This window comes from Talpa occidentalis, unplaced genomic scaffold (assembly GCF_014898055.3).
Source record: "Talpa occidentalis isolate TD23 unplaced genomic scaffold, MPIMG_talOcc4v2.1 talOcc4.8, whole genome shotgun sequence".
Lineage (NCBI taxonomy): Eukaryota > Metazoa > Chordata > Mammalia > Eulipotyphla > Talpidae > Talpa > Talpa occidentalis.
Window position 1 is genome coordinate 68,192,286 of NW_023605194.1, and position 25,126 is coordinate 68,217,411.

General features: G+C 42.8%; 1 protein-coding gene across 2 annotated transcripts in view; it reads right to left on the bottom strand.

Moving 5' to 3' along the window:
- Positions 1-1,325: 1,325 nt before the first annotated feature.
- Positions 1,326-25,126, bottom strand: part of KCNK2 (potassium two pore domain channel subfamily K member 2) — an 89,547-nt gene continuing 65,746 nt past the window's right edge. Inside the window, exon 7 of one of the 2 annotated variants that reach the window (XM_037497898.2) lies at positions 1,326-3,441. In XM_037497898.2, coding sequence (XP_037353795.1) covers positions 3,124-3,441 — 318 coding nt within the window. In that variant the 3' untranslated portion in view covers positions 1,326-3,123. Of the gene's footprint in view, positions 3,442-18,637; positions 19,516-25,126 lie in introns of those variants that run through there. The other variant, XM_054689933.1, reaches the window with a different exon arrangement.

The following is a 25,126-nucleotide window of genomic DNA, read 5'->3' on the forward strand; positions in this document are numbered from 1 at the left end:
CCCAGTGAAGTGGGACTCAGCTTTCCCTATGACACAGGGTCCTTAGAATTGGAGGGAGAAACGCAGGCCTGTTATCGTAGGACAAGACGAGTCACTGACTCCCCTCTTTGTCTCAGAACTTTCACTCTGTCCTGCACAGCAAGAATGTTATTGGAAAAGTGTGTGGGCATGGACTCTAGCAAAGTGTACAGATTTATGTAAGAAATTGCAAGTCCCAGTCACTTTTATACTTACAAGTCCTCAGGGTGTATGTGGGTGGGGAGAGGGGCAGTTAAAATCCATGTCTTAGAATCTGGATCTGAATCCCCGATCCTTGCTGGTTCTAGGACTTTTATTTTTTTCTTCCAATACCCTTCAGGATAAGACTATTCACTCTTAAACTGGTCCAGTAATAAAAGAAATTCACAAAACAACTCTAGACTTACATCAAAATCTTTATCAGTGTTCTCTCTACAAGAAGTTAATAAAAATTAAGAAAATAAAAATAAAGTGATATACTTTCTTAGATTTTCTCCAGTCCTAAGAATGATGCCCGGGATCAGTCTGAGGATATGTATTAAGAATCAAGTTGTTTAGGAATGAATAAATTGATAAAAGAGAATGACAACTTATGGAGGCCAAATATTTGGGGTATGAGGCCTAGAAGATAGTTACAACCATCTTCTTTAGGTCTCAATTTTGCCGAGAGGTGTTTTTTTCTTACAAAAAACATTCCAGGGCCTGTTCTAGGCATCCCAACTTCAAAGTCAAAACAGGGACAAGCATGAAAACATAAGACATGAATGTATCCCCATTTCATAGAAATGATCTTGAATGTAAATGCTATTTCAAATACCATATTTCAAAATTGAAATTCAGAATGCTGGGCCTCCCCGGTGGTGTAGCGGTTGAACGCTGGGCTGCGAAGCTGCCCACAGCCTCTGCAGCGCCGGTTAGAGCGCCGGTTAGATCCCCGGCCGCCAGCAAGTGTCCCACATGGTGCATAGACCTCCCCTGCTGTGCCCACTGCTCCCCTCAGCAATGTATTTTGTTGGTCTGTCTGTTCTGATCCCCTCTCTGACTCTGGTGAATTCTCTCACCCTCCCACGCTTCTGACTGTACCCAGTGCTTGTATAAATAAATAAATCTTTAAAAAAAAAAAAAAGAAATTCAGAATACTTTTTTTTGATGAACAGCCACGAAGAACATTCCAGGGTATTTATCAAGGGCAGTGATAACACCTCAAATCCATTTCTTGAATGTTGTGAATGAAGGAGCCAAAAGCAACTCAGCATAGGAAGTGCCATCGTGGGGTTGTCAGCCAGCCACAACCAGGTTCTCAGTACAAGCAGGAGACTCAGAAAATACAGCTTTAATTACAAACTTTATTTATCAATACAATTCACAGTTTATACATGGTGTAACCCACCATGGCAACTTTCAGAACAGTCACTGAAGAAATGGATGTAGCTTCCTTTCTATGAGAGCCTGACTTCCTAAGATTTTGGTTCAGATTCTTTTAAGTTTATAAAAGTACCTTCAACAAGTTAACTGAATATTTATACTTCTAGCTTAAATTTTGGAAAATAAGCATCTGTTAATTTTTTGTATTTTTTTAAGATCCTGGGTTGTTTTTTTTCCAACCCTCAACTGAATGCCACTTATTCAGAAAATCCCACCCCCCAAGAGTAAAAGAAATAAGTTTTGTAATTATATTTAGGGAAATCATTTTCTTTCTGCATTTTAAAAATTATATATACAATGTACAGCAGAAGTAATATGAAAATAAAGGACAGCGGAGCAAGCTACTGGGTACCTTTGCTGAATTCTTCTGAGTCTTGAAAACATCCCAAGAATTACAGGCTATAAAATTAAACTAGAAAGGGTTATCAGCACTTCTATCTAAGAAGGAAAGGTTCTCGAGATTTCAGTTGTGGTGTAGAGCCTTTTCTTGAACATCAGAGGTGATGTCTGCAATCTAGGTTTTCCCATGTGCAAAATCACAGTGACCCCTGCCCAGAATTCCATTCTCATGCTGTGTGCCAGAGGTGTGAGCCCCGGAGGCTGGGACCACACCCCTCCCAATTGCAGCATCATCTGCCTCCCCAGGCACAGTCACCCCCAAAAGAAAATTACATGACTTTCGTACATCAGAAAGTAGATGCTGGCAGTGCACTCGTTGGCAAGTGCTTGTAGCACGTTCTTCTCTGCCCAGATGGCGATCCACACCATCTAATCACTCCCGGAGACCGCAGGACAGCTTCCCTGCAGATTACTTACATATGTGCATAGATACTCTTCTTCTACATTTACCAATGTATAGTTATCCATAAAGGATAATTCCAAATACTGCTAGGAACACAGGGGCCGTCTGGGAGGGGCCAATGTTTGCTGGCCTGGTACTAATGTACCATGGGCAGCGGAGTCCAATAAATATTCGGAGGGGCCACCTTTGTACCCCATTTCTCTGCAGTGCCTTGACCGCTAGGGTCTCTGAGGGTTGCCTCAATGTCCATCTAAGTTGGCATCTGCCCCTTCCTCAGGCTTCCTCATTCAGTCATTTTACACTCTTTCCACATGGTTTGGGATTCCAGCTGAGCTCTGGGTAAAGGACAGGGAGGTGAGCCTGGGGGTGGAGTGGGGAAAGAGAGACCACACATTAGCTAGGGGGGTTCTGTTTCTTCCTAAGATAAGGCACTGACAGAAAATTTCTTAGGTAAAAGACTGAATAAGAATTTCTCGCCATTTACATAAAAATTGTTGTCATCCAACAACGGTCCGTTTCTAGGCTCAGTTAGGTACACCCCGAATAGTAAAGGGCTGACCCCTCGAAGCTACGTGATTACCAGAAACACACAGGACTCGTTCTGAGGCATATGGCACATCAGGAGAAGAGGAGGTGGACAGTCTGGGCACAGAAGGGCATCAGGCCTGGGTGTTCACTCCATGTGTCAAAGAAAGTATCATCAGACAGACAGTGCTGGCTCGGAATCCAAATCCTCTTGATGGCAGGTGACCAGGATGGGTGTATCTATCCCCCTCCTTTGCAGTTCACGCACAATTTAAGAAACGCTACCAGCAACAGCCTTAACGAGCAGAGACGTCCTCACCTCTGGCTATGCCTAAGGCTCCTGCGAGAGATGCCTACTTCATGTTCTCAATCACAGCGATCTCCTCGCCCGCACAGGGGGGCGTGAGTCCGTTCAGATAGATGCTCTCAGCCTTCAGCAGGGGTGGCAGCACTTCCCTCTCACTGGCCAGGTGGTTCACAGACAGGGTCCGCCGGCAAGGGGTCAGCTCCTGGTTGTGGTTCCCGGCCAGCTCGGCCGACAGCTTGCGCTTGATGGAGGTGGCCCGCTGGAACTTGTCGTAGATCTCCACGCTCAACCGCCTCCTGGTCTCCTTGAACTCGGCAGTGACGTTGGCCGTCCACTCGGCAGCGTGAGCCCGGAACTCCCCTACCTGGAGCAGACAAAGACACCAACAGGACAGTCGGCAACAGTGGAGTTCCCTTCAAATCCTCCCATCAGAGTGTTTTAAAGAGAGGGGCATAGGGACCTCCCTGGAGGCGCAAGGGGTTAAGACGCAGCACTAAGAAGGTATCCACAGCCTCTGCAACATGAGTTCGATCCCTGGCCAGGAAGCTACCCACATGGAGCAGCAGACCTCTTCTGTCTCCCGCTGCTCCCCTCAGCAGTGGATTTCAGTGGATCTGCCTGTTCTGCTCCCCACTCTGTCTCTGGTGAATCCTCTCACCTCCCTGCACCTCTGACCTGTACCCCAGCTCTTGTATGCATAAATAAATAAATCTTTAAAAAAAAGAGAGGGGCACAGCCCTCTGATTACTCAAGCACTGGGCACTGGCCTCAGCTGGTGTGCAGGCCAAGAGTCCACTTTGCACACTCAGCTGGAAGATTAACCTCTCAACGAAACTCTGGAACCAGATTGTGTCAGAGGCACCAGACGTGCCGATATTTTGTGCATGAATCTTTCCTAACTTATGTGTTTTTCAGTGTGGTGTGTTATATATAGACATACGTGTAACATAAAACTTGCATTTTAACCATTTTCAAGTACAATCCAATGGCCTTAAGTACACAGACAGAGCTGTGCGAGCCCCACCACCATCCATTTCTACAATTTTTTCATCACTGCATAAAAATTCAAGTCCCCACTTCCTACTCCGCCCCCACCCCTAGCCTCTGGTAACCTCGCATCTACTTGCTGTCTCTGCACTGGCCTGTTTTAGAGACTTCATGTCAGTAGAATCACACTCTATTCATCTTTTTTGCCTGACTCACGTCCCCTGGCCTGGTGTTTGAGGTTCACCCATGAATTCTGTTATTGGCATGAGGGCTGCTATAAAAGGCAACACAGACCATTTTAAAACATTGTGTTTTTTTTTTTTTTTTTCATTCTAACTAAGAAGCGCTCTGCTGCAGAAAAGGCAATAGAAGCAGCAAGACAGAGGGAAAGAGGCTGCATGTGAGCTCAGCACCTCCTGGCTGAGCTGCTTGGCTGCACCCTCCAGGCCAAGAGCCTGGCTTTACAGCATGGGTGGGGAAGAGCTGAGCGCCTGCCCCATCAGTCACTGAACAGCTGTAAAGTACGCTCCTTTCGGCTCTTGTCGAGATGACCCATAAATGAAGAGTCTAACAGATTAACAGGAGACCTCCAAATAGAGAGGCTGGTTCTCGTTTATTTACTCATTCAATAAATTGAGGGCCCAGTAAGTGTTAGGTATTGAGGAATAAGACAAACAGCGTGTTCCTCACAGGGCTTACATTCTAGTGGGGAAAATCATAATACACAAATAAGAAAATAAATAATCCAAATAATTGCAGGCTGTGATCAGAGCCATGAAGTAAAGAAAGATATATGAGAAGTAAGGGGGTGGACAGGTGACCTTAGCTAGGTTGGTCACAGACGGTCTCTCAGAGGACATGGACTTTAAGTGAATACCTCATAATTAAGAACAAAATCCATGTATGTTAGGGACAAATAAAAATCATTCCAGACAAACAACAGAAAGTTGCTTTTTTCTTTCCTCTTCTTCCTCTCCTTTTTCTTGTCCTTTTTCATTTTCTCTATAGAGGAACTAGCTGTTCATATTTGAGGGGTTTTCAACCATGTTTTTTTTTTTTTCCTTTAATAATAGATTCACAGACTAAGTGTTCTCATTTGTGAAAAGTAAAGTTAACTGGGCACACAAGGTGTTTTAGGCTGTCTTATCATAGAGATAAATATAAAGAAAGTAATTTTATAGGTAGATTCCATCATTTTGAATAAAGTTATCTATAGTCTACCTGGAGCATTTCCCAGTCTTTTTCATTACTTTCCCTTTAAACCTCTCATTATGAAAATCTTTATCTACATTTAAATTGCATTTATTAAACAATAATGAGTTTATTTTCACTCATTATTAATAAAATCCATCAATGCCAATCAGAGTTTCTGGTTGAATCATATCCCAAATAGAAGGGATCCAACTGAATGTAGGATTTAAATTATTCTCTACATTACAAAAGGTAAGCCATGGCTTTATCAAGCTTTTTAGTTATGCAGTAAACAGTTCAAGACATACTACAATTGAGAACCTTTAGAAGTCTGGAGTCCCTGAGGTAAGACCCTGGTTCTGGAGCACTAGAGTTCTAGAATTAAGCATCTAAAATTAATCTTATTTTGGCTTTTAATATTTCCTCAAGATGGTTTCTGTAAATGATTTTAGAAAATTCTTTTAAAAATATTCTGCATATCAGTTACCACAATAAACATTCAATTTTGGAATGTAAAAAAAAAAAAAAAGTACGCTCCTTTCGGGGGGACAGCCACGTGGTGTAAACTGGCAAATCCACCCGGAGGCCCATACAGACAAGGGTGAGTCCCACCAACAGTTTCTCTGTGGATGATGGTAGGTAAGGAGATGTCTCCACCTGTCTGAGCTGCCTGTTCCTCAGCTGCCGATACCTGCAGGATGCCTGTCTCCCTGCTGCAGGACCTACCTACATGCCACCTCATACTTCTCTCTGGAGGGTTAAAGCAACAAAAACTGCCAATTTTTTTTTCTAAGCACATGCTTATGTTTCCTCCTCCTCTGTGGAGTCCTGTCTGCGCTCTCATAACCTAAAGAGAGCAACGGCTCAACCCATAGGATGCTTGATTTATAATCCTCCTCTTACCCAACCAGAATTTAATCATCAAGAATGTTCTAGAATCATCTCACAAGCAGCATCACCCATTTTCTTCTCTCTAGCACTCTGCTTTCAGTTGAGAGATCCACTGAGTTCATTTCTTAGAGAACAAAAGTTTCTTTCTTCCCTGGCAAAGAAATACTGCAGTTCTGGATGTACTGAATTTTCCTATAATCTTTGTTGATTTCTGCTTCACCTTTGATATGGGAAATATAATTAATAGTCTCTGCTATGGCCTGAATGTTTGTTTCTTTCCCAGATTTATATGTTAAAATCCAAAGCCCTGAGGTAATGGTGTTAGGAGGGGGGTTTTTGGGGGTGATCAAGCTAAGAGGTAGAGAGGAATGGATGAGATTGGAATCCTTCTAGAAAGGACCAGGAGTTTCTGCCCCTCCCCCTCCACCACGGGAAGCAAGGAGGAGGATCAGACAATGGACCAGGACATGGGCCCGCACCCCATAGTGCTGGGGCCATGGGTCTGACTCTCTCTCTCTCCAGAACTAAGAGAGAGGATTGCCCGTTTGCTCTTCATCAGCCATCACCCAGCCTGTTCAATCTTGTCACAGCAGCCGGAGGCACTAAAACAGGCACTAAAATACTGCAGGCCTGAATGATAAAAGGGGGTTAGAGATCGACATCTACCTTAATCTGACATGTCCCTGGATTTGGACAGATCTGTGAGTGTGTGTGTGAGAATGTGTGACTATGAGGTTGTGAATGTGTGAGTATGTGTGTTTGTGAGTGTGTACATAGTGAGTGTGTGAGTGTAAGTGTATGGCTGTGTGAGGGGTGTGCAAGGCATATGAGGTGAGTGTGAATGTGTATATAGTGAGTATGAGTGTATTATTGAGTGTGTACATGTGGGTATATGAGGCATGTGTGGTGTGTGTGTGAGGTGTGTGATATGTACATAGTGTGTGAGTATAAGTCTGTGACTGTGAGTGTGTACATGTGGGCATGTGAGGCGTGTGCGGTATGTGTGTGTGTGCAGTGTGAGGTGTGTGTGATGTGTATATAGTGAATGTGTGAATATGGGTATATTCACCGTGTGAGTGTGTACGTGTGGGTGTGTGTGGTGTGTGAATGTGTGTGACGTGTGTGTGAGGTGTGAGTGTGTGGTACGTACATACACCCAGGGTGGAGACTCTGAGGGCACCCAGGAAGCTGGCTCAGGCGGATCAACTCTCCCACATCCATTCAGAATCATGCACACATTCATCTGATGTCACCCACCTTCACTTCAAAATCTTTTACTGTACTCGTATCATCCTTACAGGAATTAACTGCTGTTTATCTGGGTCTGCTTCTGAGAAACACAAAAGCTGGAGAATGTGGACTCTGGCACACACTTGGCCAGATCAGCCTTCCTAGTCCTGAGGCCATGCAGAGAGGCCCTTTCCATCCTTCCTGTCAGTGGCCCCCACCCTGCCTCCCAGCCAGGCCCCTGGCATCTCCTCCACAGCAAGATGGCCACGAGGTGCCTCTAGGGGTGACCATTCACAAGGATTTTTTTTTTTTGCTACTAAAAATAACACCTCAGTGAATACCCCCAGACCTATCTTTGCCAATATGCCCAAGAATTGCCAGAAGTGGAAACACTGGGTCAGAAGACAAGGACACTTGCCCAGCAGAATGTTAGAAGCAGTTTTCTCCTTATAAATGTCCTTTCACTGACATTTTATTACCACCTGTGCAGACTCCAACCCTGAGGAACCCCACAAGGAAGGGCTTCCTATCTAGATGTCAAAGTACAAAAATACCTTGAAGGAGTCTTTCATATTTTATGTTGTAAAGAAAACAGAAAACGTGTGTGAGTCTATTTCTGAATCATAACTCCACCTTGTTTAGGAAAGTATATTCATTATACTTTAAATTCCCGACACTTTACGACAACCCTGTGGGTGAGGAGGAATGCTTCCCTCCTCTGATTTTCTTGTGTTTAAGGATCTTCCTCCTATCAGTCTCTGCCCCGGGCTGATCTTCAATGTGGTAGTCATTTCTTAGTAACAGAAAATGTAACACAACCTAAACAGAATTTTCAGTGTGCTCAGCTTGAAAAATAACTAAGTTGTAGTTTATAAGTGCTTGGTTATATGACTCCCCCAAAAGGGCCAGTAGGATTTTCTCCACATCCCCAGAGAAGATGGCTCTATTCCCAAACGTGTCCTCTACATTTGTAAACTGGAGGTCAGCTGAAGCGGCTCTGGAGGCAGGAGAAGCTTCCTTCCTTGTCTATGTCCTCTGCCTTCCCTAACAGAAGAAATCAAGTCCTAAGTTTCTGCCCTTTTCCTAATTGGAGAAGAGTCACTACTCCCCGTTTTGGGACCTAGAAGAATGTAGAATCTGGGGGCTATAGTTAGGTGTCAGTTTATCATCAAAGACCTCTCTACAAAGCTCATCTTTACTCTCAGAACAAGGATAAGCTTACCCCCTACATGTCTGTCATGAACTTTCTTCCTCTCTGCCCTTGACAACCCACGTCCCTAAAAGCAAAATAGATATCTCCAGTCCACCTCATTATTCTTTAGCATTTACAACCATGTTAACTTATCTCATACTGTTGTGCAGCCATGCCAGGCCAGGCAGGTACATAGTTGATTCATGCAGATGAAGAGAGAATTTTGGAGCCTTTGGTATCTCTATGTGCCTTTAATGCTGGATCATGGGACTGGCACAGGCAGACCAGCAGGCCGGGAGGCAGCAGCTGAGCCCCCAGCCCCAGAGTCAAGACACTGTGAGTGCCGGGGGCCAACGAACCCCTTTCAGGCCCACTCCTTGGCTCAGGTGTCCGTATTTACATGCACGCCCGTACTCTCTGGCTTCTAGGCCCAGCCATCCGTAAGGGAGGGTGCGCATGCCCTGCACCCACGGCTCTTGGCCCGGGCATCCACATGGGTAACAACCCAAGGAATGAAAGGCCACAGGTGCCAGCACAGAGACAGTGGTGGGAGGGCCGGGGGAAGGCTGAGCCACTCTGTTCTTGCTACACGTACAAAGAGGTTATAAAGCTGCCTTTTGCTCATTCACCTATCTGATGCCATTCCGATTGCTCACGCAGCCCAATGAGAAACCAGAGGGGTCCAGGATGATTTCCTTTGTACCCCACAGTTTTCATCAACTGCATTTCAAGATTAATTTCTTCTAAACATGGGCCTCCCTGGTGGTGCAAGGGGTTAAGCACAACACTATGAAGCAATCCACAGCCTCTGCAGCACAAGTTCACTCCTGGCCGGCCAGAGAGAAACCCACATGGTGCAGCAGACCTCTCCTGTCTCACCCGCTGCTCCCCTCAGCAGTGTATTTCAGCCAATCTGCCTGTTCTGTTCCCCACCCTGTCTCTGGTGAATCCTCTCAAACCCTGCACCTCTGGCCTGTACTCCACCTCTTGTATGCATAAATAATCTTTAAAAAAAATTTCTTCTAAACAATTCTGCAAAATGCCAGTGACATGTTTTCCCAAGAGCGTAAAGGCCATGTGTGAGGACAAGTACACTTGTGCTTTTTTCCCCTCTGATCTCTTTCTGAGGCAAGAAGCCCCAATGCCAGCCTGACGTTTGATAAGAAACTAGATTCCAGGCGAGTGTCACCAGGGGCGTCCTCTCCACCAAGCAAAAGGCACAGGCTCCCGGCCACCTGGGGTCCCTGGCAGCACCACCACTGAGGGTGCCTGGGGCTCTGCAACCTTGAACCATGCTCTCCCATGAGTCCTGTTTCTAGAAAATTCAACAGTCACAGGAGGTGGAGCATTATCTCATTGCAACCTGCTGTCTACTTTTCCAGTATAAGTCTGTGAAGCACCTCAACTTTGGAATCATTCTGGCCACCATGATTTATTTATCCTAATTCTCTTGCTGGCTCTTCTGAGCCACCCACAGCTCAGTCCTGCTAAATGTTCTCACCTTTCATATATTTTGCTAAATCGGAAAACCAGTGTCTCTGCTCCAGAGCATTATGACTGCCCATTAGCTTTGAAATTCTATATTTTTTGTAGAGTTTGACTTCGGGTCATTAATAGATGAATATTAATCAAACACTGCTAATATTCAAAATCAACAATTTCCAAAGATGCATTGTCCCATTTGTTTTGCAATGAGTAAAATTTGGGGTGTAATTTGGAAATCTGGCAGTAATCATTCTGCTGGTCCTCTGGGGTAAAAAAGCAATTCAAATTTTCTTTCCCTTAACACCCCTTCCTCCAAATCACTTCCCCTGACTCCCTCCCCTCCCAGATTCACTGCATGTCCAAGGCCAGGATTCCACAACCAGATGACTTCGGCTGGTCACATTCCCCCTACAGCTCTTATGCTGTGGGATCTACATTTTCTATTCTGATTGACTTGACTTTTTTTCTTCAGGTCATCTGCAATCAATGATGGATGATAATCACTTCTTAATGGTTATCCAGTCCCTTCTAGGGGATCCATAACTGGATGAGAAATTCCCATCCGAAACACTGTATGGTTTTGTAAGGCTTTTCCAATGACGAGCAGCTAACTCAAGTACTGGAGAATAACGTAAAGGAGTTTCAGTTTGTCTTTAAAAAAAAATGTATGTGCAGAGGCAATCACTGTTTTTGATGGAGACAGAGTGTCATGGATAAAGACACTCTGAAGAGAAGCTGAGCATTTAATGGCCATGAACTGATTTTCTTTACAAGAAATAAAAATAAAGAGGTTTACCTCATCTTCAACCAATGCTTTTTTCCCTTTCCCTTTTGACTATGGGAATTTAATTTACTTTTCTTGGTTCACAGATGCTTATATACCTAATAACTTGAAAAAAAAGTGAAATATTAAAAGCAGGTAGCAAAGATTGAAAGAACTACTCTGGTTAAATCTGTAAAAATAACTCAACCTACTTTGCATTCTAATTTCAGAGGTTGCATAGACAATTGTTCCTGGCAATTATCATTAATTCATTTTCTGAAGTATTGACATCTTATTATACTGTTGAACTGTACTGTTAAAAAGAACAATTCAAATTATTCTCTTTGCCGACCAGGTTCACAAAAAAAAAAAAAAAAAAACTAAACTAAAAGGATTACTAAGTAAGGCATTATCTTAACAGAAGGGTACATGATGTTTTTCTCCGGTTTTCAGGAAAGTATATGCAATATTCATAAGGTCTCTTTAATCTAAACTGTTTTTTTTAGTACATGATTCCTCTACTTCTTAATACCACACATATTAACATAACTGTGTAAAGATTAAGAGCAATAGTTTTAATACAGTGTCAAAAAGTAATAATTCTAATACCAAGATCTGAAATAATATCTTTCTTCTAGACACAGCAGAGTGTGCAATGCAGTGAGGTGGGATTGCAAAGCCACTCACTGTGAAATAAACAAAACTCCATTTTTGTTGTTACTGCAGTCCCCATGTCGCTGAGCAACCTGGACATTCTCCCTACCAGTCAGGCATTGCAGTTATTTAAACTATCCATTTTGGGGGGACTCTCTAGAGGCCTAGGAGTTAAGTCTCAGTGCTATCATCACTACTGCCTGAGTTCGATATCCAGCCAGGGAGCTGACCCACATGGCGCAGCAGAGCTCTCCTGTCTCCCTGCTGCTCACTTTAGCAGTGCATTTCAGTGGATCCGCCTGTTCTGCTCTCTGCTCTGTCTCTGGGGAATCCTCTTAACCCCCCACTTCTGGCTTACACCCCAATTCTTCTATGCTAAAATAAATAAAATCTAAAAAAAATTAAGCAAACCATCCGTTTTATGGAGTTCATCCATAAAACTGTATACATAAAACTGTATACAGGGGACTCTCATTCATAAGACAATATAAATTAACTGATGTACTTTTTAAAAAATCTTACACAGTCTTATATGAATTAGAATAAGTAGAGGTATTGCTTGTTGCTTGTGGGTATGATGTGAAAACTATGATGAGGGACAGTAATGGTAGGAGAATCATCTGCTTAAATTATTAAAGGTGGGTTGCTGTGCAAACACACCAAGTAGAAATAACTGAATCAAGGGGTAGACTGATGATTTAAAAACACTTGCTCCAAAGTATTTCCTACCATACTTAACAAAATTAAAACATGTTGTGATGTTTCAGAACTCACCCGGGAGCCCTGGGTATAAAGGGAGTTTCCACTGGGGAACAGACCCCCATAAACGGTCATGGCAGCCTTTTCCAAGCCCGGAGCTCTGCCAGCTGGTTCCACGAGACAAGGCTGGTGGTGCACATGTGCAGCATTACAACAAGTTGCTGGCTTGCCACTGACTCAGCCAAGCTAGCCTGTGACCCCAAAAGGGGGCAGAGATTTGCCCCAACTGACTAAAAGCCACCAGCCCCCCTCCCTAGTTTTGTCCATCTATGGCTTATGAGTTAGAATTTAGGGCAAAATGCCTCTTAATGTAAGGATGAGGCCTGGGAAACTTCCATCATGCAAGGAAAGCCAGAGCTGGGCCACAATATGCCTTGCACAAGTGTCAGGGGTCACACACTCCCCCTTGTTGGACGCAGCCAGGCTGCCCAGAACATCTACTCACAGGACCTAAAGGTAAAGAAGTCTATGGAGAGAGGGAAAAGTATGGGTCCCCTTCTTTCCATGGCTCCTCCCAGGCAAGCCAACTCTCATGCACAGCACTGTGACATGACCTTGTGCTTTAGAGAACACGATTTGAGCTACTTTGGCTTTGTATCCCCTGAACAGAGAGATGAGTTATAATGGGTTTCTATTATACCTTGGTCTGGGTGCTTTATGAAGCCTGTAGTATATCAAGTGCTAAGTGGGCATGGAATCATCAGGAGGGTAAGAAGAGGGGAGAAGCAATGGTGAAGCCTCCCCAGGTTCCTTTCCAGGGCGACTTGCTGGTTTTGATTTGACACTCAGCTAAGTGAACCCCGCTCATTGTCACTCACCATAACCCACTGCCAGGGTGAGTGTGACATAGGCCATGGAGTATTTACTGAGGCTCTCAATTAGCTGTATATTTTGCCCCCCAAAACAGTTGTATACGTGCCTTGTCTCCTGTTGGACAATTTAGTAGTTTAAGGAGATTTTCAAGCTAGATTTTTATTTTTTTAAAGATTTATTTATTTATGCATACAAGAACTGGGGTACAGGTCAGAGGCGTGGGGGATGAGAGGATTCACCAGAGAAGAGTGGGGAGCAGAACAGACAGATTGACTGAAATACACTGCTGAGGGGAGCAGTGGGCAAAACAGGAAAGGTCTGCTGCACTATGTGGGTAGCTCCCTGGCTGGGGATCAAACTTGTGCTGCAGAGGTTGTGGATAGCTTCATAGGTTGCATCTTAACCCTTTGCACCATCAGGGAGGCCCTCAAGCTATATTTTTAAACTGACCAATTGGTTAATTCCCTCTTTTTTACTCTTTCCCTGGTATTTTCCACCTTCCATAATTAAATAAATGCACGAGCAAACAGTGTTTTCACCTGAAGGAAAAGAAGACAAGGAGGCTGGTAAGAGGCCTTGGGAATAGGGAGAATTTTGAGTTGCTTTGATTATCTAGTAAACTTTTTAACTATCACTGAACTTTATTCCAGTTAACATAACTTTAGAACCTACACTTTTGACTGTAAGACCCCACAGTTTATTAGAAAGGTAGGGGTTTTATAGGCAACTTCAAATTTACATTTCTAATGCTTCCTCTGTTTATTTTTAAGGTAGAAGTACTGTCCTATGAATTTTGGCTTTAACCTATTACTATTTAACAATAACCATCATTTCTAATAATTCCATACCTTGTGACATTTGTAAAATTGGGAGAACTTTTTCAAAAGGTTGAATCTGTTTATTTAAAATAAAATGTTCATTGCAGTATTTTTCACAGTAGCCAAGTTATAGAAACAATCTAAGTGCCCAAGGACAGATTAGTGAATTAAGATGTGAAGTAAATAGATATAATGCACATTTGAATACTACTCAACAATAAAAAACAAGAATAACTTTTGCCATTTGTGACAACGTGGACGGAGATAATGCTAAGCAAAATGGGAGAAACAGATGCTACGTGGTGTCACTTATGTGTGAAATATAAAGAAACAAAAACAAAGCATCAGTCAAAACCAAACCAAAACAACAGTCAGAAATCTGACTGTAAAACTGAGGCTACCAGAGAGGGAGAGAAAAGGCAGAGAAGAAAGGAGGGGGGGCATGATGGACTGTGGTGGAGGAGGGGGACCTTGACTGGGGTGGTGTGGTAGTAACACCTGAAGAGGTGTGTGTTACAAACCAATGTTATCGTAATAAAAAAATGAAATAAGAATAATATTCTAACTCCATCATGTTTTGTTAGACCTCCTTCAAAAAACCATTAATGACAGTCTCTACCACATGAAAGACTGCATGAAGCACCTGGGCTTTCTCAAGGGTCAGTGTAGGGTAACAACCCTTCTGCCTTAGATGTGAGACCTTATGAGACGTTTTCCTTTTTGACAGACATTAGACTCCTGTTGTCTCAGAGTCAGGATCACTTCTGTTCAATCAAGCATTAAGCATATCCAAGCATTTCCCTCTTAAACTACACAAAGCGTAATGACTTTGAGTTTGGACCTAAATCAAGAATAATGACGTGGCTCCTACTCTGAAGTCATTGGGCCATGATGGCCATGGGGTGGCTGATGCTTAAGGAGATGTTTCTGTTCCTTCTGAAGATGCTGATAACATCAGTGCCTGATGCACACCCCGGGGGTCATTTTAATTGGTAACACAGAAACGAGGACCTATTCCAGAAATACCATCAGTAGCCCTGTGGTCAACAACCCGTAGATGCCCCAGCAACTCCTGGACCTGAGAATGAAGAAATCTTCCATGCCTGTCCATCCTCACACTTTTTTCTCCTGTATAATCCTCCTGCAGTGGACACTCAGAGAAGAGGTTTATTCTGGAGCACTGCTTGCCACCCTCCCCATGCGGCACAATGGCTAATCACACCCTTCTTTGTGGAAACAATCTCTCGGATCAGAGTCTGGCTTTTGACCAGATTCAACCGAGTTAGGGACCTGGTTAGGTCAGCATCAACTTTATCTTACATGTAACCATTCATGCAGCACAAAAATATAATCCAAGTCAGTGTGCAAGTGCATAAGTAATCAGTGCTCCAAGCATCTGTTGGTGTGTAAAACTGTCGAGGGTAGTACTTCTCTCCCCAGCTGTGTATTCAAATTACTCAGTGATAAACCTGATCCTCACAAAGACCATTTCCAAAAAAGAACATTCCTCCTAAGTTCCAATGGGAGAAGAAAACCTGTGCTATTTGCAATGAACAATTGTTTTGAAACTAGCATTTTTGAGCAAGGATTTTTAATTGAAAAAAAAAAAAAACAAGCAGAAGATTATTTAGCATTATGCATTAGAGGTAATTATATTTTCTAATTGGAGAGCCTGGAAAAACACTGATTCCTCTTTTAGAATTCCATACTGATCTATTAAACTGCACATGGTCCTTCAGAAATTGGGCACTTAGAGACCAGTCCCCCTTCCTGCCTGCATGTTCTTCACTCACTCATACATTTCATTCACCTTTCAATCAGTAAATTTTCCATTTTACATGGCTTAGACAATTTAAAAGTATTAAAAACCTTCCGGAAAATATTCCTAGTGTTTAAACTACAAACTGCTATAAGCAGGATTTCACATGGGGGTAGGGAGACTGACGCTGTAGTGGGGAGTAATAAGGACCAATCATTCTCAAACAAAAGAAAACCAACAACAGAAATATTACAATTGCCAAGAAATCATCACAATGGATTAAAAATGAAATTTTCCTTTGTCACCCTGCTGCAGTTTCAGACTAACTTTTGATCTAGTTTCTAGCTTAAGAGTATCAAACCTTGTCCTCTATCTTGCAGTAATTTTTAAAATTTTTACTGAAACACGAATAATTTTTGGCCTATTGGAAATTCTAAACAGTTTGTATATTAAGCTATTTCATTATAAAATTAATCATTCCTTAATTATTAATTAAAATTTGTATCTATAAGCAATGAGATAATGAATAAAAAACCACCAAAATAAGTACATTTGGTTCCATTGAAAACATTAAAAAATGAGCAAAATTAAAACCTTATCTCTGCTTTGACAGCAAGGAAAAAACAACCCTCTGCTCTTTTTTCAATGAAGTACAAAATATGCTAATACTGAAAATATGTATTAAAAAAAACACCCTTTTAAAATCTATCCAAATTTTTCTTAATTCTGAGTTTACCCCTTCCTTTGAATTCTGAATCATTTTATCACCACAAGTTCTTACTCGTTCATCTTAACAAGAATTTATTAAGACCCTATTATATACAAAGACTGCTTTGCCTGGCTTGGCTAAAGTAAAAGAGCAAACATTCTTTCCCACTAGGAAGAGAAATAGCAAACACCACCCCCTAGGAAGAGACACAGGCAGAAAGGGAGAAACATAACAAATGCATAAATGACACAGAATGTTAGAAGTTGGTAGATGTGATGAAATCATGGAGCAGGGCAAGAAGAATCAAGAGCGCTGAGGGCAGGGGTCTGCCAAGGCTCCTGGCAGCCCAGGACAGGAGGACCATGACCCGTGCCCCCACAACCTTCCCGCCTCAGCATCATTTTCAATGTGTGAAAGAAGAAAGCTCACTGAGGCCAAAGATCTTTTTAAAATCACTGTGAAATTCTTATATTAAATTCAACTATGCGGGAATACTCTCCTCTTCAGTATGTGGTCGAGACAGGAAAGATGGGAGCTGCAGTGCTGGTACTGCCAAGGAGTGTTTTAAGTTGAAAATGAAAAAAGGTGGGGCCTCCCCGGTGGTGCAGGGGATAAAGTCTCAGCGCTATCAAGCTATGGCCAACCACGGTGCCCTGAGTTCCATGTCTGGCCAGGGAGCTGACCCACAAGGTGTAGCAGACCTCTCCTGTCTCCCCACTGCTCCCCTCAGCAGTGGATTTCAGTAGATCCGCCAGTTCTGCTCCTCGCTCTGTCTCTGGTCCATCCTCTCACCCCCGCACACCTCTGGTCTGTACCCCAGTTCTTATATGCATAAATAAATAAATTTTTTAAAAAGAAAATGTAAAAAGCTATAATATTTACAATTTTGGTAAGTGTATCTTGCCAGGAAAGAATTCTCTCCCCTAAAATTGATTCTGGGAGGGCAAGTTGTTTCCACTATTTAAAATAGAAATTAATAAAAAAGACTTTGAAGATGTTGGGAAAGGAGCAGTCAGGAGAGGGGATTAAAGCATTCCTGCTGGAGGGAACAGGACGAGCAAAGGCACTGGGGCAGGGGCCTGCCTGGTGGGGAGGGACACGGGGGCTCGGGAGGCTAAAGCAGAGCGAGCAAGGGGGAAGGGACCAGTCAGTGGAGAAGCCGGCCGTGGCCTAGAATCCAGTTTGCATGTAGACCTTAGATGCTGTTTCACAGACATTAACTTTTACTTTGAGATGAGAAAGGAACCATCAGCAGTTTTCAAGAAGAGAAATGATATACTATGACCTGTCTTAAAGGATTATTTTGGCTTCTTGGCTGAGAATAGATTTTGTATGCAGGCAGGGAGAAAGCAGGAAGACCAGTTCAGAGTTTACTGGATATTCCAGGTGGCGCTACAGGTGGCCAGAAGGTCACCTTCTGGTGAGAGGAGGCTGGAACCAGGAGGCACTTTCTCACCAGTGCTGCAGGACCAGGACATTTTGGGGTCAATGCCGTGAGACTGAACACAAGATAGGGGAGGAAGCAAGAAGTCAGTGCCCAGTCAGGTTTAATATTTTCATTCCGTGCCTGTGGCACACCCAGAGCCTTCTGCATGTCTCTCCCGCAGAACCTGTGTGGGATGCCGAGCACAGGCCCAGACAGCCCTGCTTGCCAGAGCTTCTCCCAGAGGGCAAATCTATGATGTTTTTATATCTGCATTCCCAATACCTAGGAAAGGGGCTGGCACCCCATGGCAACCAAAACTTGAAGAACAAGCCGATTAGTTGTGGACGAAGCCACCTGTGCGATGCTCCTCCTGTGGGGGGCAGGACAGACCCCGACTGTCCGTCAGAAACAGCACCCCAAGGCAGTCCTTGTCTGTCCTACATGCAAACTAGACTGTACTGCCTCGGGCAGCTCACACTTATCATGCTCCAATACGCATGTCTTCAAATCAGAACAGCAATTTTCACCCGGCCCTACTTACATTATGTCTTTACAGGCTTCATTGTTCATCCAGAAATGTGTGCAGAATACAAAATAGTAGTCATTACAGTTGTATTTGGAATACATCTGACAGTGGTCTCTCAAAAAAAAAAGTGTGTGTGTGTATTATATATTATAAAATATAATAGATTATATATTATCATATATAGTATATGTATAAATTATATTATATATTATATATATTATATACATATCTATTCCCTTACCCCATTTTCACAAATAGGCACCAGGAAATTGAAATGACCACTGACACATTCCAAGCTTTAGCATTTGTGAGAAATTTCATGAAAAACATCATTATATTTATACACATAGTCTCCAATATGGAAATAAATGTCTTTGTACTATAAGATTTCCCAATATGTTTGACTTTCTATCCAGCTTCAGAGTCTTATTTCAGATAGTGCATTTTGCTGAAAAGACAGCTAAGGGCTGGATAAAGAGAAGCTTCATCCAGCAAGGCCAGATGGCCAGAAGGGTCGGGTGGAGGGGGACAGACAACTCTAAGAAGTGACACTTCTTGTTTATTTTTTCTTTCTAAATCTAAACTCAAAAGCCTCCAGATATTTTAGGGACCATAACCATCCAATATTCTGGAGGCGGATGCCCTCCGTCAGGAAAGTAACTAGTGTGGGAAGCGTGTCTGTCTTTAATCACAGACACGGACATCTGGTCCCACTGACTGCTGAGAAAGATCCTGACCTCAGGTAGCGACCCGATGCGGAGGCTTCAAACTAAGACTCTACAATCCCGTGTAATAACCTGAATGGCTGTCTCCATGGGGAAGCTGTCTCCACGGGGAAGCGCCTTCGTCTGGTGTGATCAGCAGACTCCTGCAAGAGGCTGAGAAGCAAGATGGCCGACAGGAGGCCAGACACTGGACCCAGGGGCCATGAAGTCTGATGACCCAGTACGAAGTTTTTCTAAGCTACCCTCAAGCCTTAGATAAAAATGTAACATTTTCAGCCTTGTGTTGGCTGTTTTATGGGGAACAGACGGACTGGATATCCGTGATTGGAGTAAAGTTGGTTTCCTGGCTCCAGAAAGAGTTTCCATGCCAGGAGAAGCAGCGTGAAGAAACCCGGACCTGGGATGGGGACATGCAAGAGGCCAGTGCAAGAGGGACAGGTTGGTGAGTGTCTTCGTGGGTGTCAACAAACTGGTCTGTTTTGAGTTGAGATGAGAGCCTCCATTCACAGCCTACACATAACAAAACAGAATTTAGAAAGTTTAGCCAAGTCATGAATAAAGAAATAGCACCTGACTTGTCTAGCCAAAAAGTGATTCTGCCTAATGTATGCCATAATCAATGTACAGATTGTAATACTAAAATCATATTTATAGAATCTAATTTGTAAATGCAGTTCTATACAATATTAGTTTGAACCAGATGAAATTATGATTGTTAAGGTCAAAAAATGTGACTGTTAAGGGCCTCCCCGGTGGCGCAGCGGTTGAGCGCTGGGTTGCGAAGCTGCCCGCGGCCTCTGCGGAGCCGGTTCGATCCCCGGCTGCTCCCCGGCCACCGAGGAGGGTCCTGCATGGCGCGCAGACCTCTCCTGCCGCCCGCTGCTCCCCTCAGCAGTGTACTTCGGTCCTTCTGCCTGCTCTGCTCCCCGTTCTGGCTCTGGTGAATTCTCTCACCCTCCCACGCTTCTGACTGTACCCAGTGCTTGTATAAATAAATAAACAAATCTTGAAAAAAAAAAAAAGATTAAAAAAAAAAAATGTGACTGTTAAGGTCAAAAGTAGTCCAATGTGGACAATTTCATCTGGTTCAACCTGATAAACTTCAAAAATAATATACGATCTCTCATACCTATGGTTACTGATGTTATAAACAGTATTAGTTAATGATTTTTTCTTCTGGAAAGTTTATATATAAACTTTATACATAAAGTTTATACATAAAACATAATCAATATCCTTGACCCAATTCTGAATGAGTACATTCTGAATGAGTACAATTTTGAATGAGAGCAGAGATTGCCTTTTTACAGGAACATGAAAACCTGGCCTCTGTACAATTTAAAGCCCATCTACAGTTTCCATAAAGTGCAGGTTGACTTATTTTATTTCAACTCTTAACTTGATTCTTCGATGTTAAGGAAATCATTAGCGAATATGAAATAAAATACATGCCAAAAATACAATATCTTAGTAATGCAGAGACTAAAGCTAAGCCCATTAGCATTTGGAAACTAATAAAATTCACCAGGCAGATGAATGGCATGGTTCGTAAAGTTTAAATCTCTCAAGTGATTATTATTTTAATTCTATCCTTGAATTAGAACATTTGTGTTTATGTGTCTTTCTAGGTTAGTAGAAGAAGAGAGATTAAATCTAGAACAAACAGCCCCTTAATTTTAGTGGCTTAAGGCAACATAGGCTAATTTCTCACTGGTGCTAAATGCTTACAACACTCCGTGTGGCGATGCAGGGACCCAGGCTGACTCAGCACCATCATCGCCACTATCACAGTGCCAGAGCCAAGGAAGCTCCCAGGTCACAGAACCTCCTCCCCATTCTGCTCACACCAGTTCTGCCCCCAGCTCACTGGCAGAAGCATCCACACAGCCCCCCATCCACAGAGGAGAACGATTCTGACCTGAGTCTGGAAACAGGCGGCGTGACAGTACGGAAGACACACTTTCACCAGAGGAAGAACAGGCCATTGCTCTTGTTTGGGTCCAGGAGACTTTGCATGTGTGTGCACCCATGCAGGCAACACACGCACACTACTGACAGGTAGAACTCAAGCCCTCCCATGACCAGGAGCACCCACAGACATGAACACTTTAGTGTACTCTGCTGCTGCAGGCGATGAAATGATGCGATTCAGTTTCAAATGGCACCTCCTTCCCACTCATAGCTTCAACCAACCAACCGCAAACATCCTGCTAGAGACATTGCGACATGCCACTAAACACAAACCCAGTTTGTTGATCCATCTTTGAACACATGCAGGTTTGATTTTTTGAAAAACGTGACTGACGTTGATGTGAATACAGCAAGCTCGAGATGCTGAAGGAAGTCCTAGGGGCATTTGAAGGGGATGTTCACGGTGACCACTGCCCCCAACACAAGTCCTCAGAGCAGTTGAGAGAGAATTTTAAATCTTGAGGCATTAAGTCCCCTTAATATGCTCTCTAGCTAAAGAAAATAAAATTACTTACAAAGTGCTTTGAGGCAAACACTATTAACTTATTTTCCTATTATGAATAAGTGAGTAGGAAAAAATTACTCTGAATTTTCATTACCAGATGACATTCTGTGAACTACTTGAAACAAAAAGAAGTTATAATTTATGAACACTGAGGATTCAAACCAAGTCTAAAGAATAAAAAAAAGGAATCAACCCCATGTTTTTATTTTGGAGGATAACAACTGAGCTATACTCTCTCTTAATGAATGACAGGAAAAATACAAATGGATTCTAATTTGTTTAGACAGCAGGACACCAGAAAATCAATGGATCAAATTCAAGAAAAGAATTAATAGTAATCTGGGTAGGCTTAAGGAATATTAATATAGAAAGATGCACAGTTTGCAACAGAAAACTGTGGAGCTGTCATTTGCGGTGTTGGTTCTACAGAAGTGACTGGTCATAAAATTCATTTATAGTTTAGACACGTACAGTTACTGTTGCCAGAAAGCAAGCTTTAGGTCTTATATCATTATTTGTTCTCTAACTTTTATTCTCCCTTCCAACTGCTTATTTAGATAGGTAATGACTTGCTGGCCTGAGGTTGGAACTGGACACAGAAGGAAACTTCTCCTTGGCACAACTAGGTAGAACCAGATAGAGACCAGCAGATGAGATCAATCTGATTGCTCTGAATTTTCCCCACAGCAGAGTCCTAGGGGACAGGAGAGCAGGTCCCCTAACATGCTTGAGTTCTAATAGTATGTAGCTATACTGCCTGATTCTGCTTTATTTCTTTCTTACTCGTTGGCCAAGGAAAGGTTACATGCATTAAAATATAAACCTGAGAAGTCTATGGCCACAGCACACTGTACCCAACTCCAGCCACTTACAGCTAGTATCTTACAGGGGAAAAATCCTAACTGGCTGCCATGGTGGTGGGCATGGTCTGTGCCCTAAATCACACAGTGTTGTAAGTCAATGTTGCTTTAATTAAAAAAGAGAAAATTTTGAACTAAATAGCAATGCCCCCCCTCAAAAATGTGTTTGAAATCAAAGCAATAACTTATATGCTACCTGAAGCGAAGAAAGGAAGAGAGGACAAAAAATAGTAAAAGCAGGCTATGTTAAGAATTAATAAAGGTCTAAGTACCTTCTTATCCAAACTCCTTTTTGTATCTCTATAACAACAACAACAAAAAGCAAAAATTATAAAAATCAGTAAGGAAATACACCATGTCTGGCACACTCCAGTGAAGAGATCTGCCTAGAACTACCACATCTGGAACCAACTGCACTCACCATATAATCCTCAGGAGATTATTTAATAAATGCATAAATGAATTATTTAGGGATGACTCTGACACTGACCACCTCCAGCATGTCCCTCTCCTGCACTCTGACACCCATCCCACAGTTCAACTCTGTGCCCCCGCCCCCTGAGGTGTGGCTGTGCCCAGGGCCATGCGGGCACACTTCTCAACCCCAGGGGGCGCTGTCTCCCAGCACCACTTGTGCACTGAGGGCTCTCAATTCCCTACCTGACACTGAGCTGGCTGCACTTGGGGGCTGCGCTTGATGTGCCCAAGAACTATCTTAGGTTACCTGTCCTGCATCACACAATCCCCAGGACAGTATTTGTAGTTTTTCTACCATTGCAGCACAACCTCTGTTCTAGTAGCCTTATTCTATCACCTTGTTAATGCACGCTATCGTATCTGGCATGCCTTTCCTTCCCCCTCTCTATTCAATCTGATCCATTACTTTAACCACCAAACTCCTTTACCCTTCCAGCAGATTCTGCCACGAATCAATTGATTTGGCCACATTATTTCATTTTTTGTCTTCTAGTCTCTACACCATCCCCTTACATGAAAGTCCTACTCCAGGTTCCACTTTCGCTCTATTGTTAACATACTTTACACTTCTTCAGTAAGTGACCTTCACTGTCATGATGTAGTGGTTACAACCCCAAACTATCCCTAGCTCCCATCCTTCACACCCTCAAGGCTTACACATCCAGTGTCCACACTTGAATCAGTGACCTGAATGTCCCTTGGTCACAACGCTACAGTGGCGTTCTCATTGCTCTATCAGAACGCTGCATTTTCCTGGGTTCTGCCATAATTATTACATCCAAGCTATAATCGTGGCTGTCACCCTCACTTTCTCTTTACTGCCCAGTGCTAATGAGTTAGCAAATCCTAGTCCTCCTATCATCAAAATTATTTTGAACCCACTACCCACTGCCAGCCTCAACCCTTCATCCTGGACGGTCCATGTTCTGCAGCACTCTCTCTCAACCCATGGGAGCTTTGCTTCCCTTCCCATCCATATTTTTTTCTTTTGCTTTCTTTTTTTCTTTTTTTTTCTTTTTTTTTCTTTTTTTGGGGGGAGGGGGGTAGTAGAACTGAGGTGTGTCTGAGTGGTACAGGATGGAGAAGATTCACCAAAAACAGGGTGGATCCACTAAAATACACTGCTGAGGGGAACAGCAGGGAGACAGGAGAGGTCTGCTGCACCATGGGGGTAGCTCCCCGGCCAGGGATTGAACTCAGGCCATGGTGGTAATAACACTGAGACTTAACCCCTAGGCCACCAGGGAGGCCCCCATCTTTGTTTCTAATCAGTCTTCTCACTATTCACAAGATCATTCACTCCACTTACTTAAAATACTTCAATAGTTCCCTACAGTTTCCAGATAAAGTGTAACCTATTTCAAATGTCATGAAAAGTCTTTCACATGAAAAGCCCTTTTCCCTGAGTTAGAATGATAAGCTTTCTGGCTCCCACGCTTCATCTGCTCTTTCATTGCCTATCAGTGGCCATGATAAAGAGCTGCCAAGTCCCTGATCTGTCCCCAAAAAGAGGTATCACCACCTTGAGTAAAGTCCCCAGGAGACCTCCCGCACAGCCCCCTACAAGGCTCATGTGGTGAGATGACAACAAGCAGAAGAAAACGAAGGCCCCTCATATTCCCAGGTCCCTTCGAAAGCTGGGGCCAAACGTACGTCAGACACAGTCCCCAGGCATCCTGCCACAAGTGCTTCCTCGACATGGTAACAGAAACTCATATGTATAAAATATATATTCCATGGAAAAATGATAGAGGTCGGTATAATTTTCCTTAAGAAATGAAGATCAACTGTAATTACATGTGACATTTGAAATAAGGCAGGGTTGTTCCAACAAACCATTTCCTCTTCAAGTATTTCAGGTGGATTAGCTATACCAAAATGTTTTATTTTAGCATGTGTATCAAAAACTAATTTTCCTTCCTTTCAAATAAAATATTTTCATTCAAATTAGCCTCCAATGGAAACAGAATATACCTTAACATTAAAAAAAAAGAAATAAGCTCATATATGGTTAATCTCTATGTTTATACTCTACCAATATGGTTTAAATGGTTTTAAATTTTTAAAAAGTAAAATAAAATGAATGGTTTAAGAAATAATACAAAATAATAATAATAATACAGAAATAATACTGATACTTATTATTAGCCTAAACCTTCATTTGGGGAAAGCAGGTTTGCAGTATTATCACTTGGAAATTTGATTCTACAAATGATTTTGTATTTTTTATAAAAATTCCTTATGAGCTACATTTTTTAAGGGAGAGGATTTCAAGTTAGATTTAGGCTACATATTCCAAATATATTCA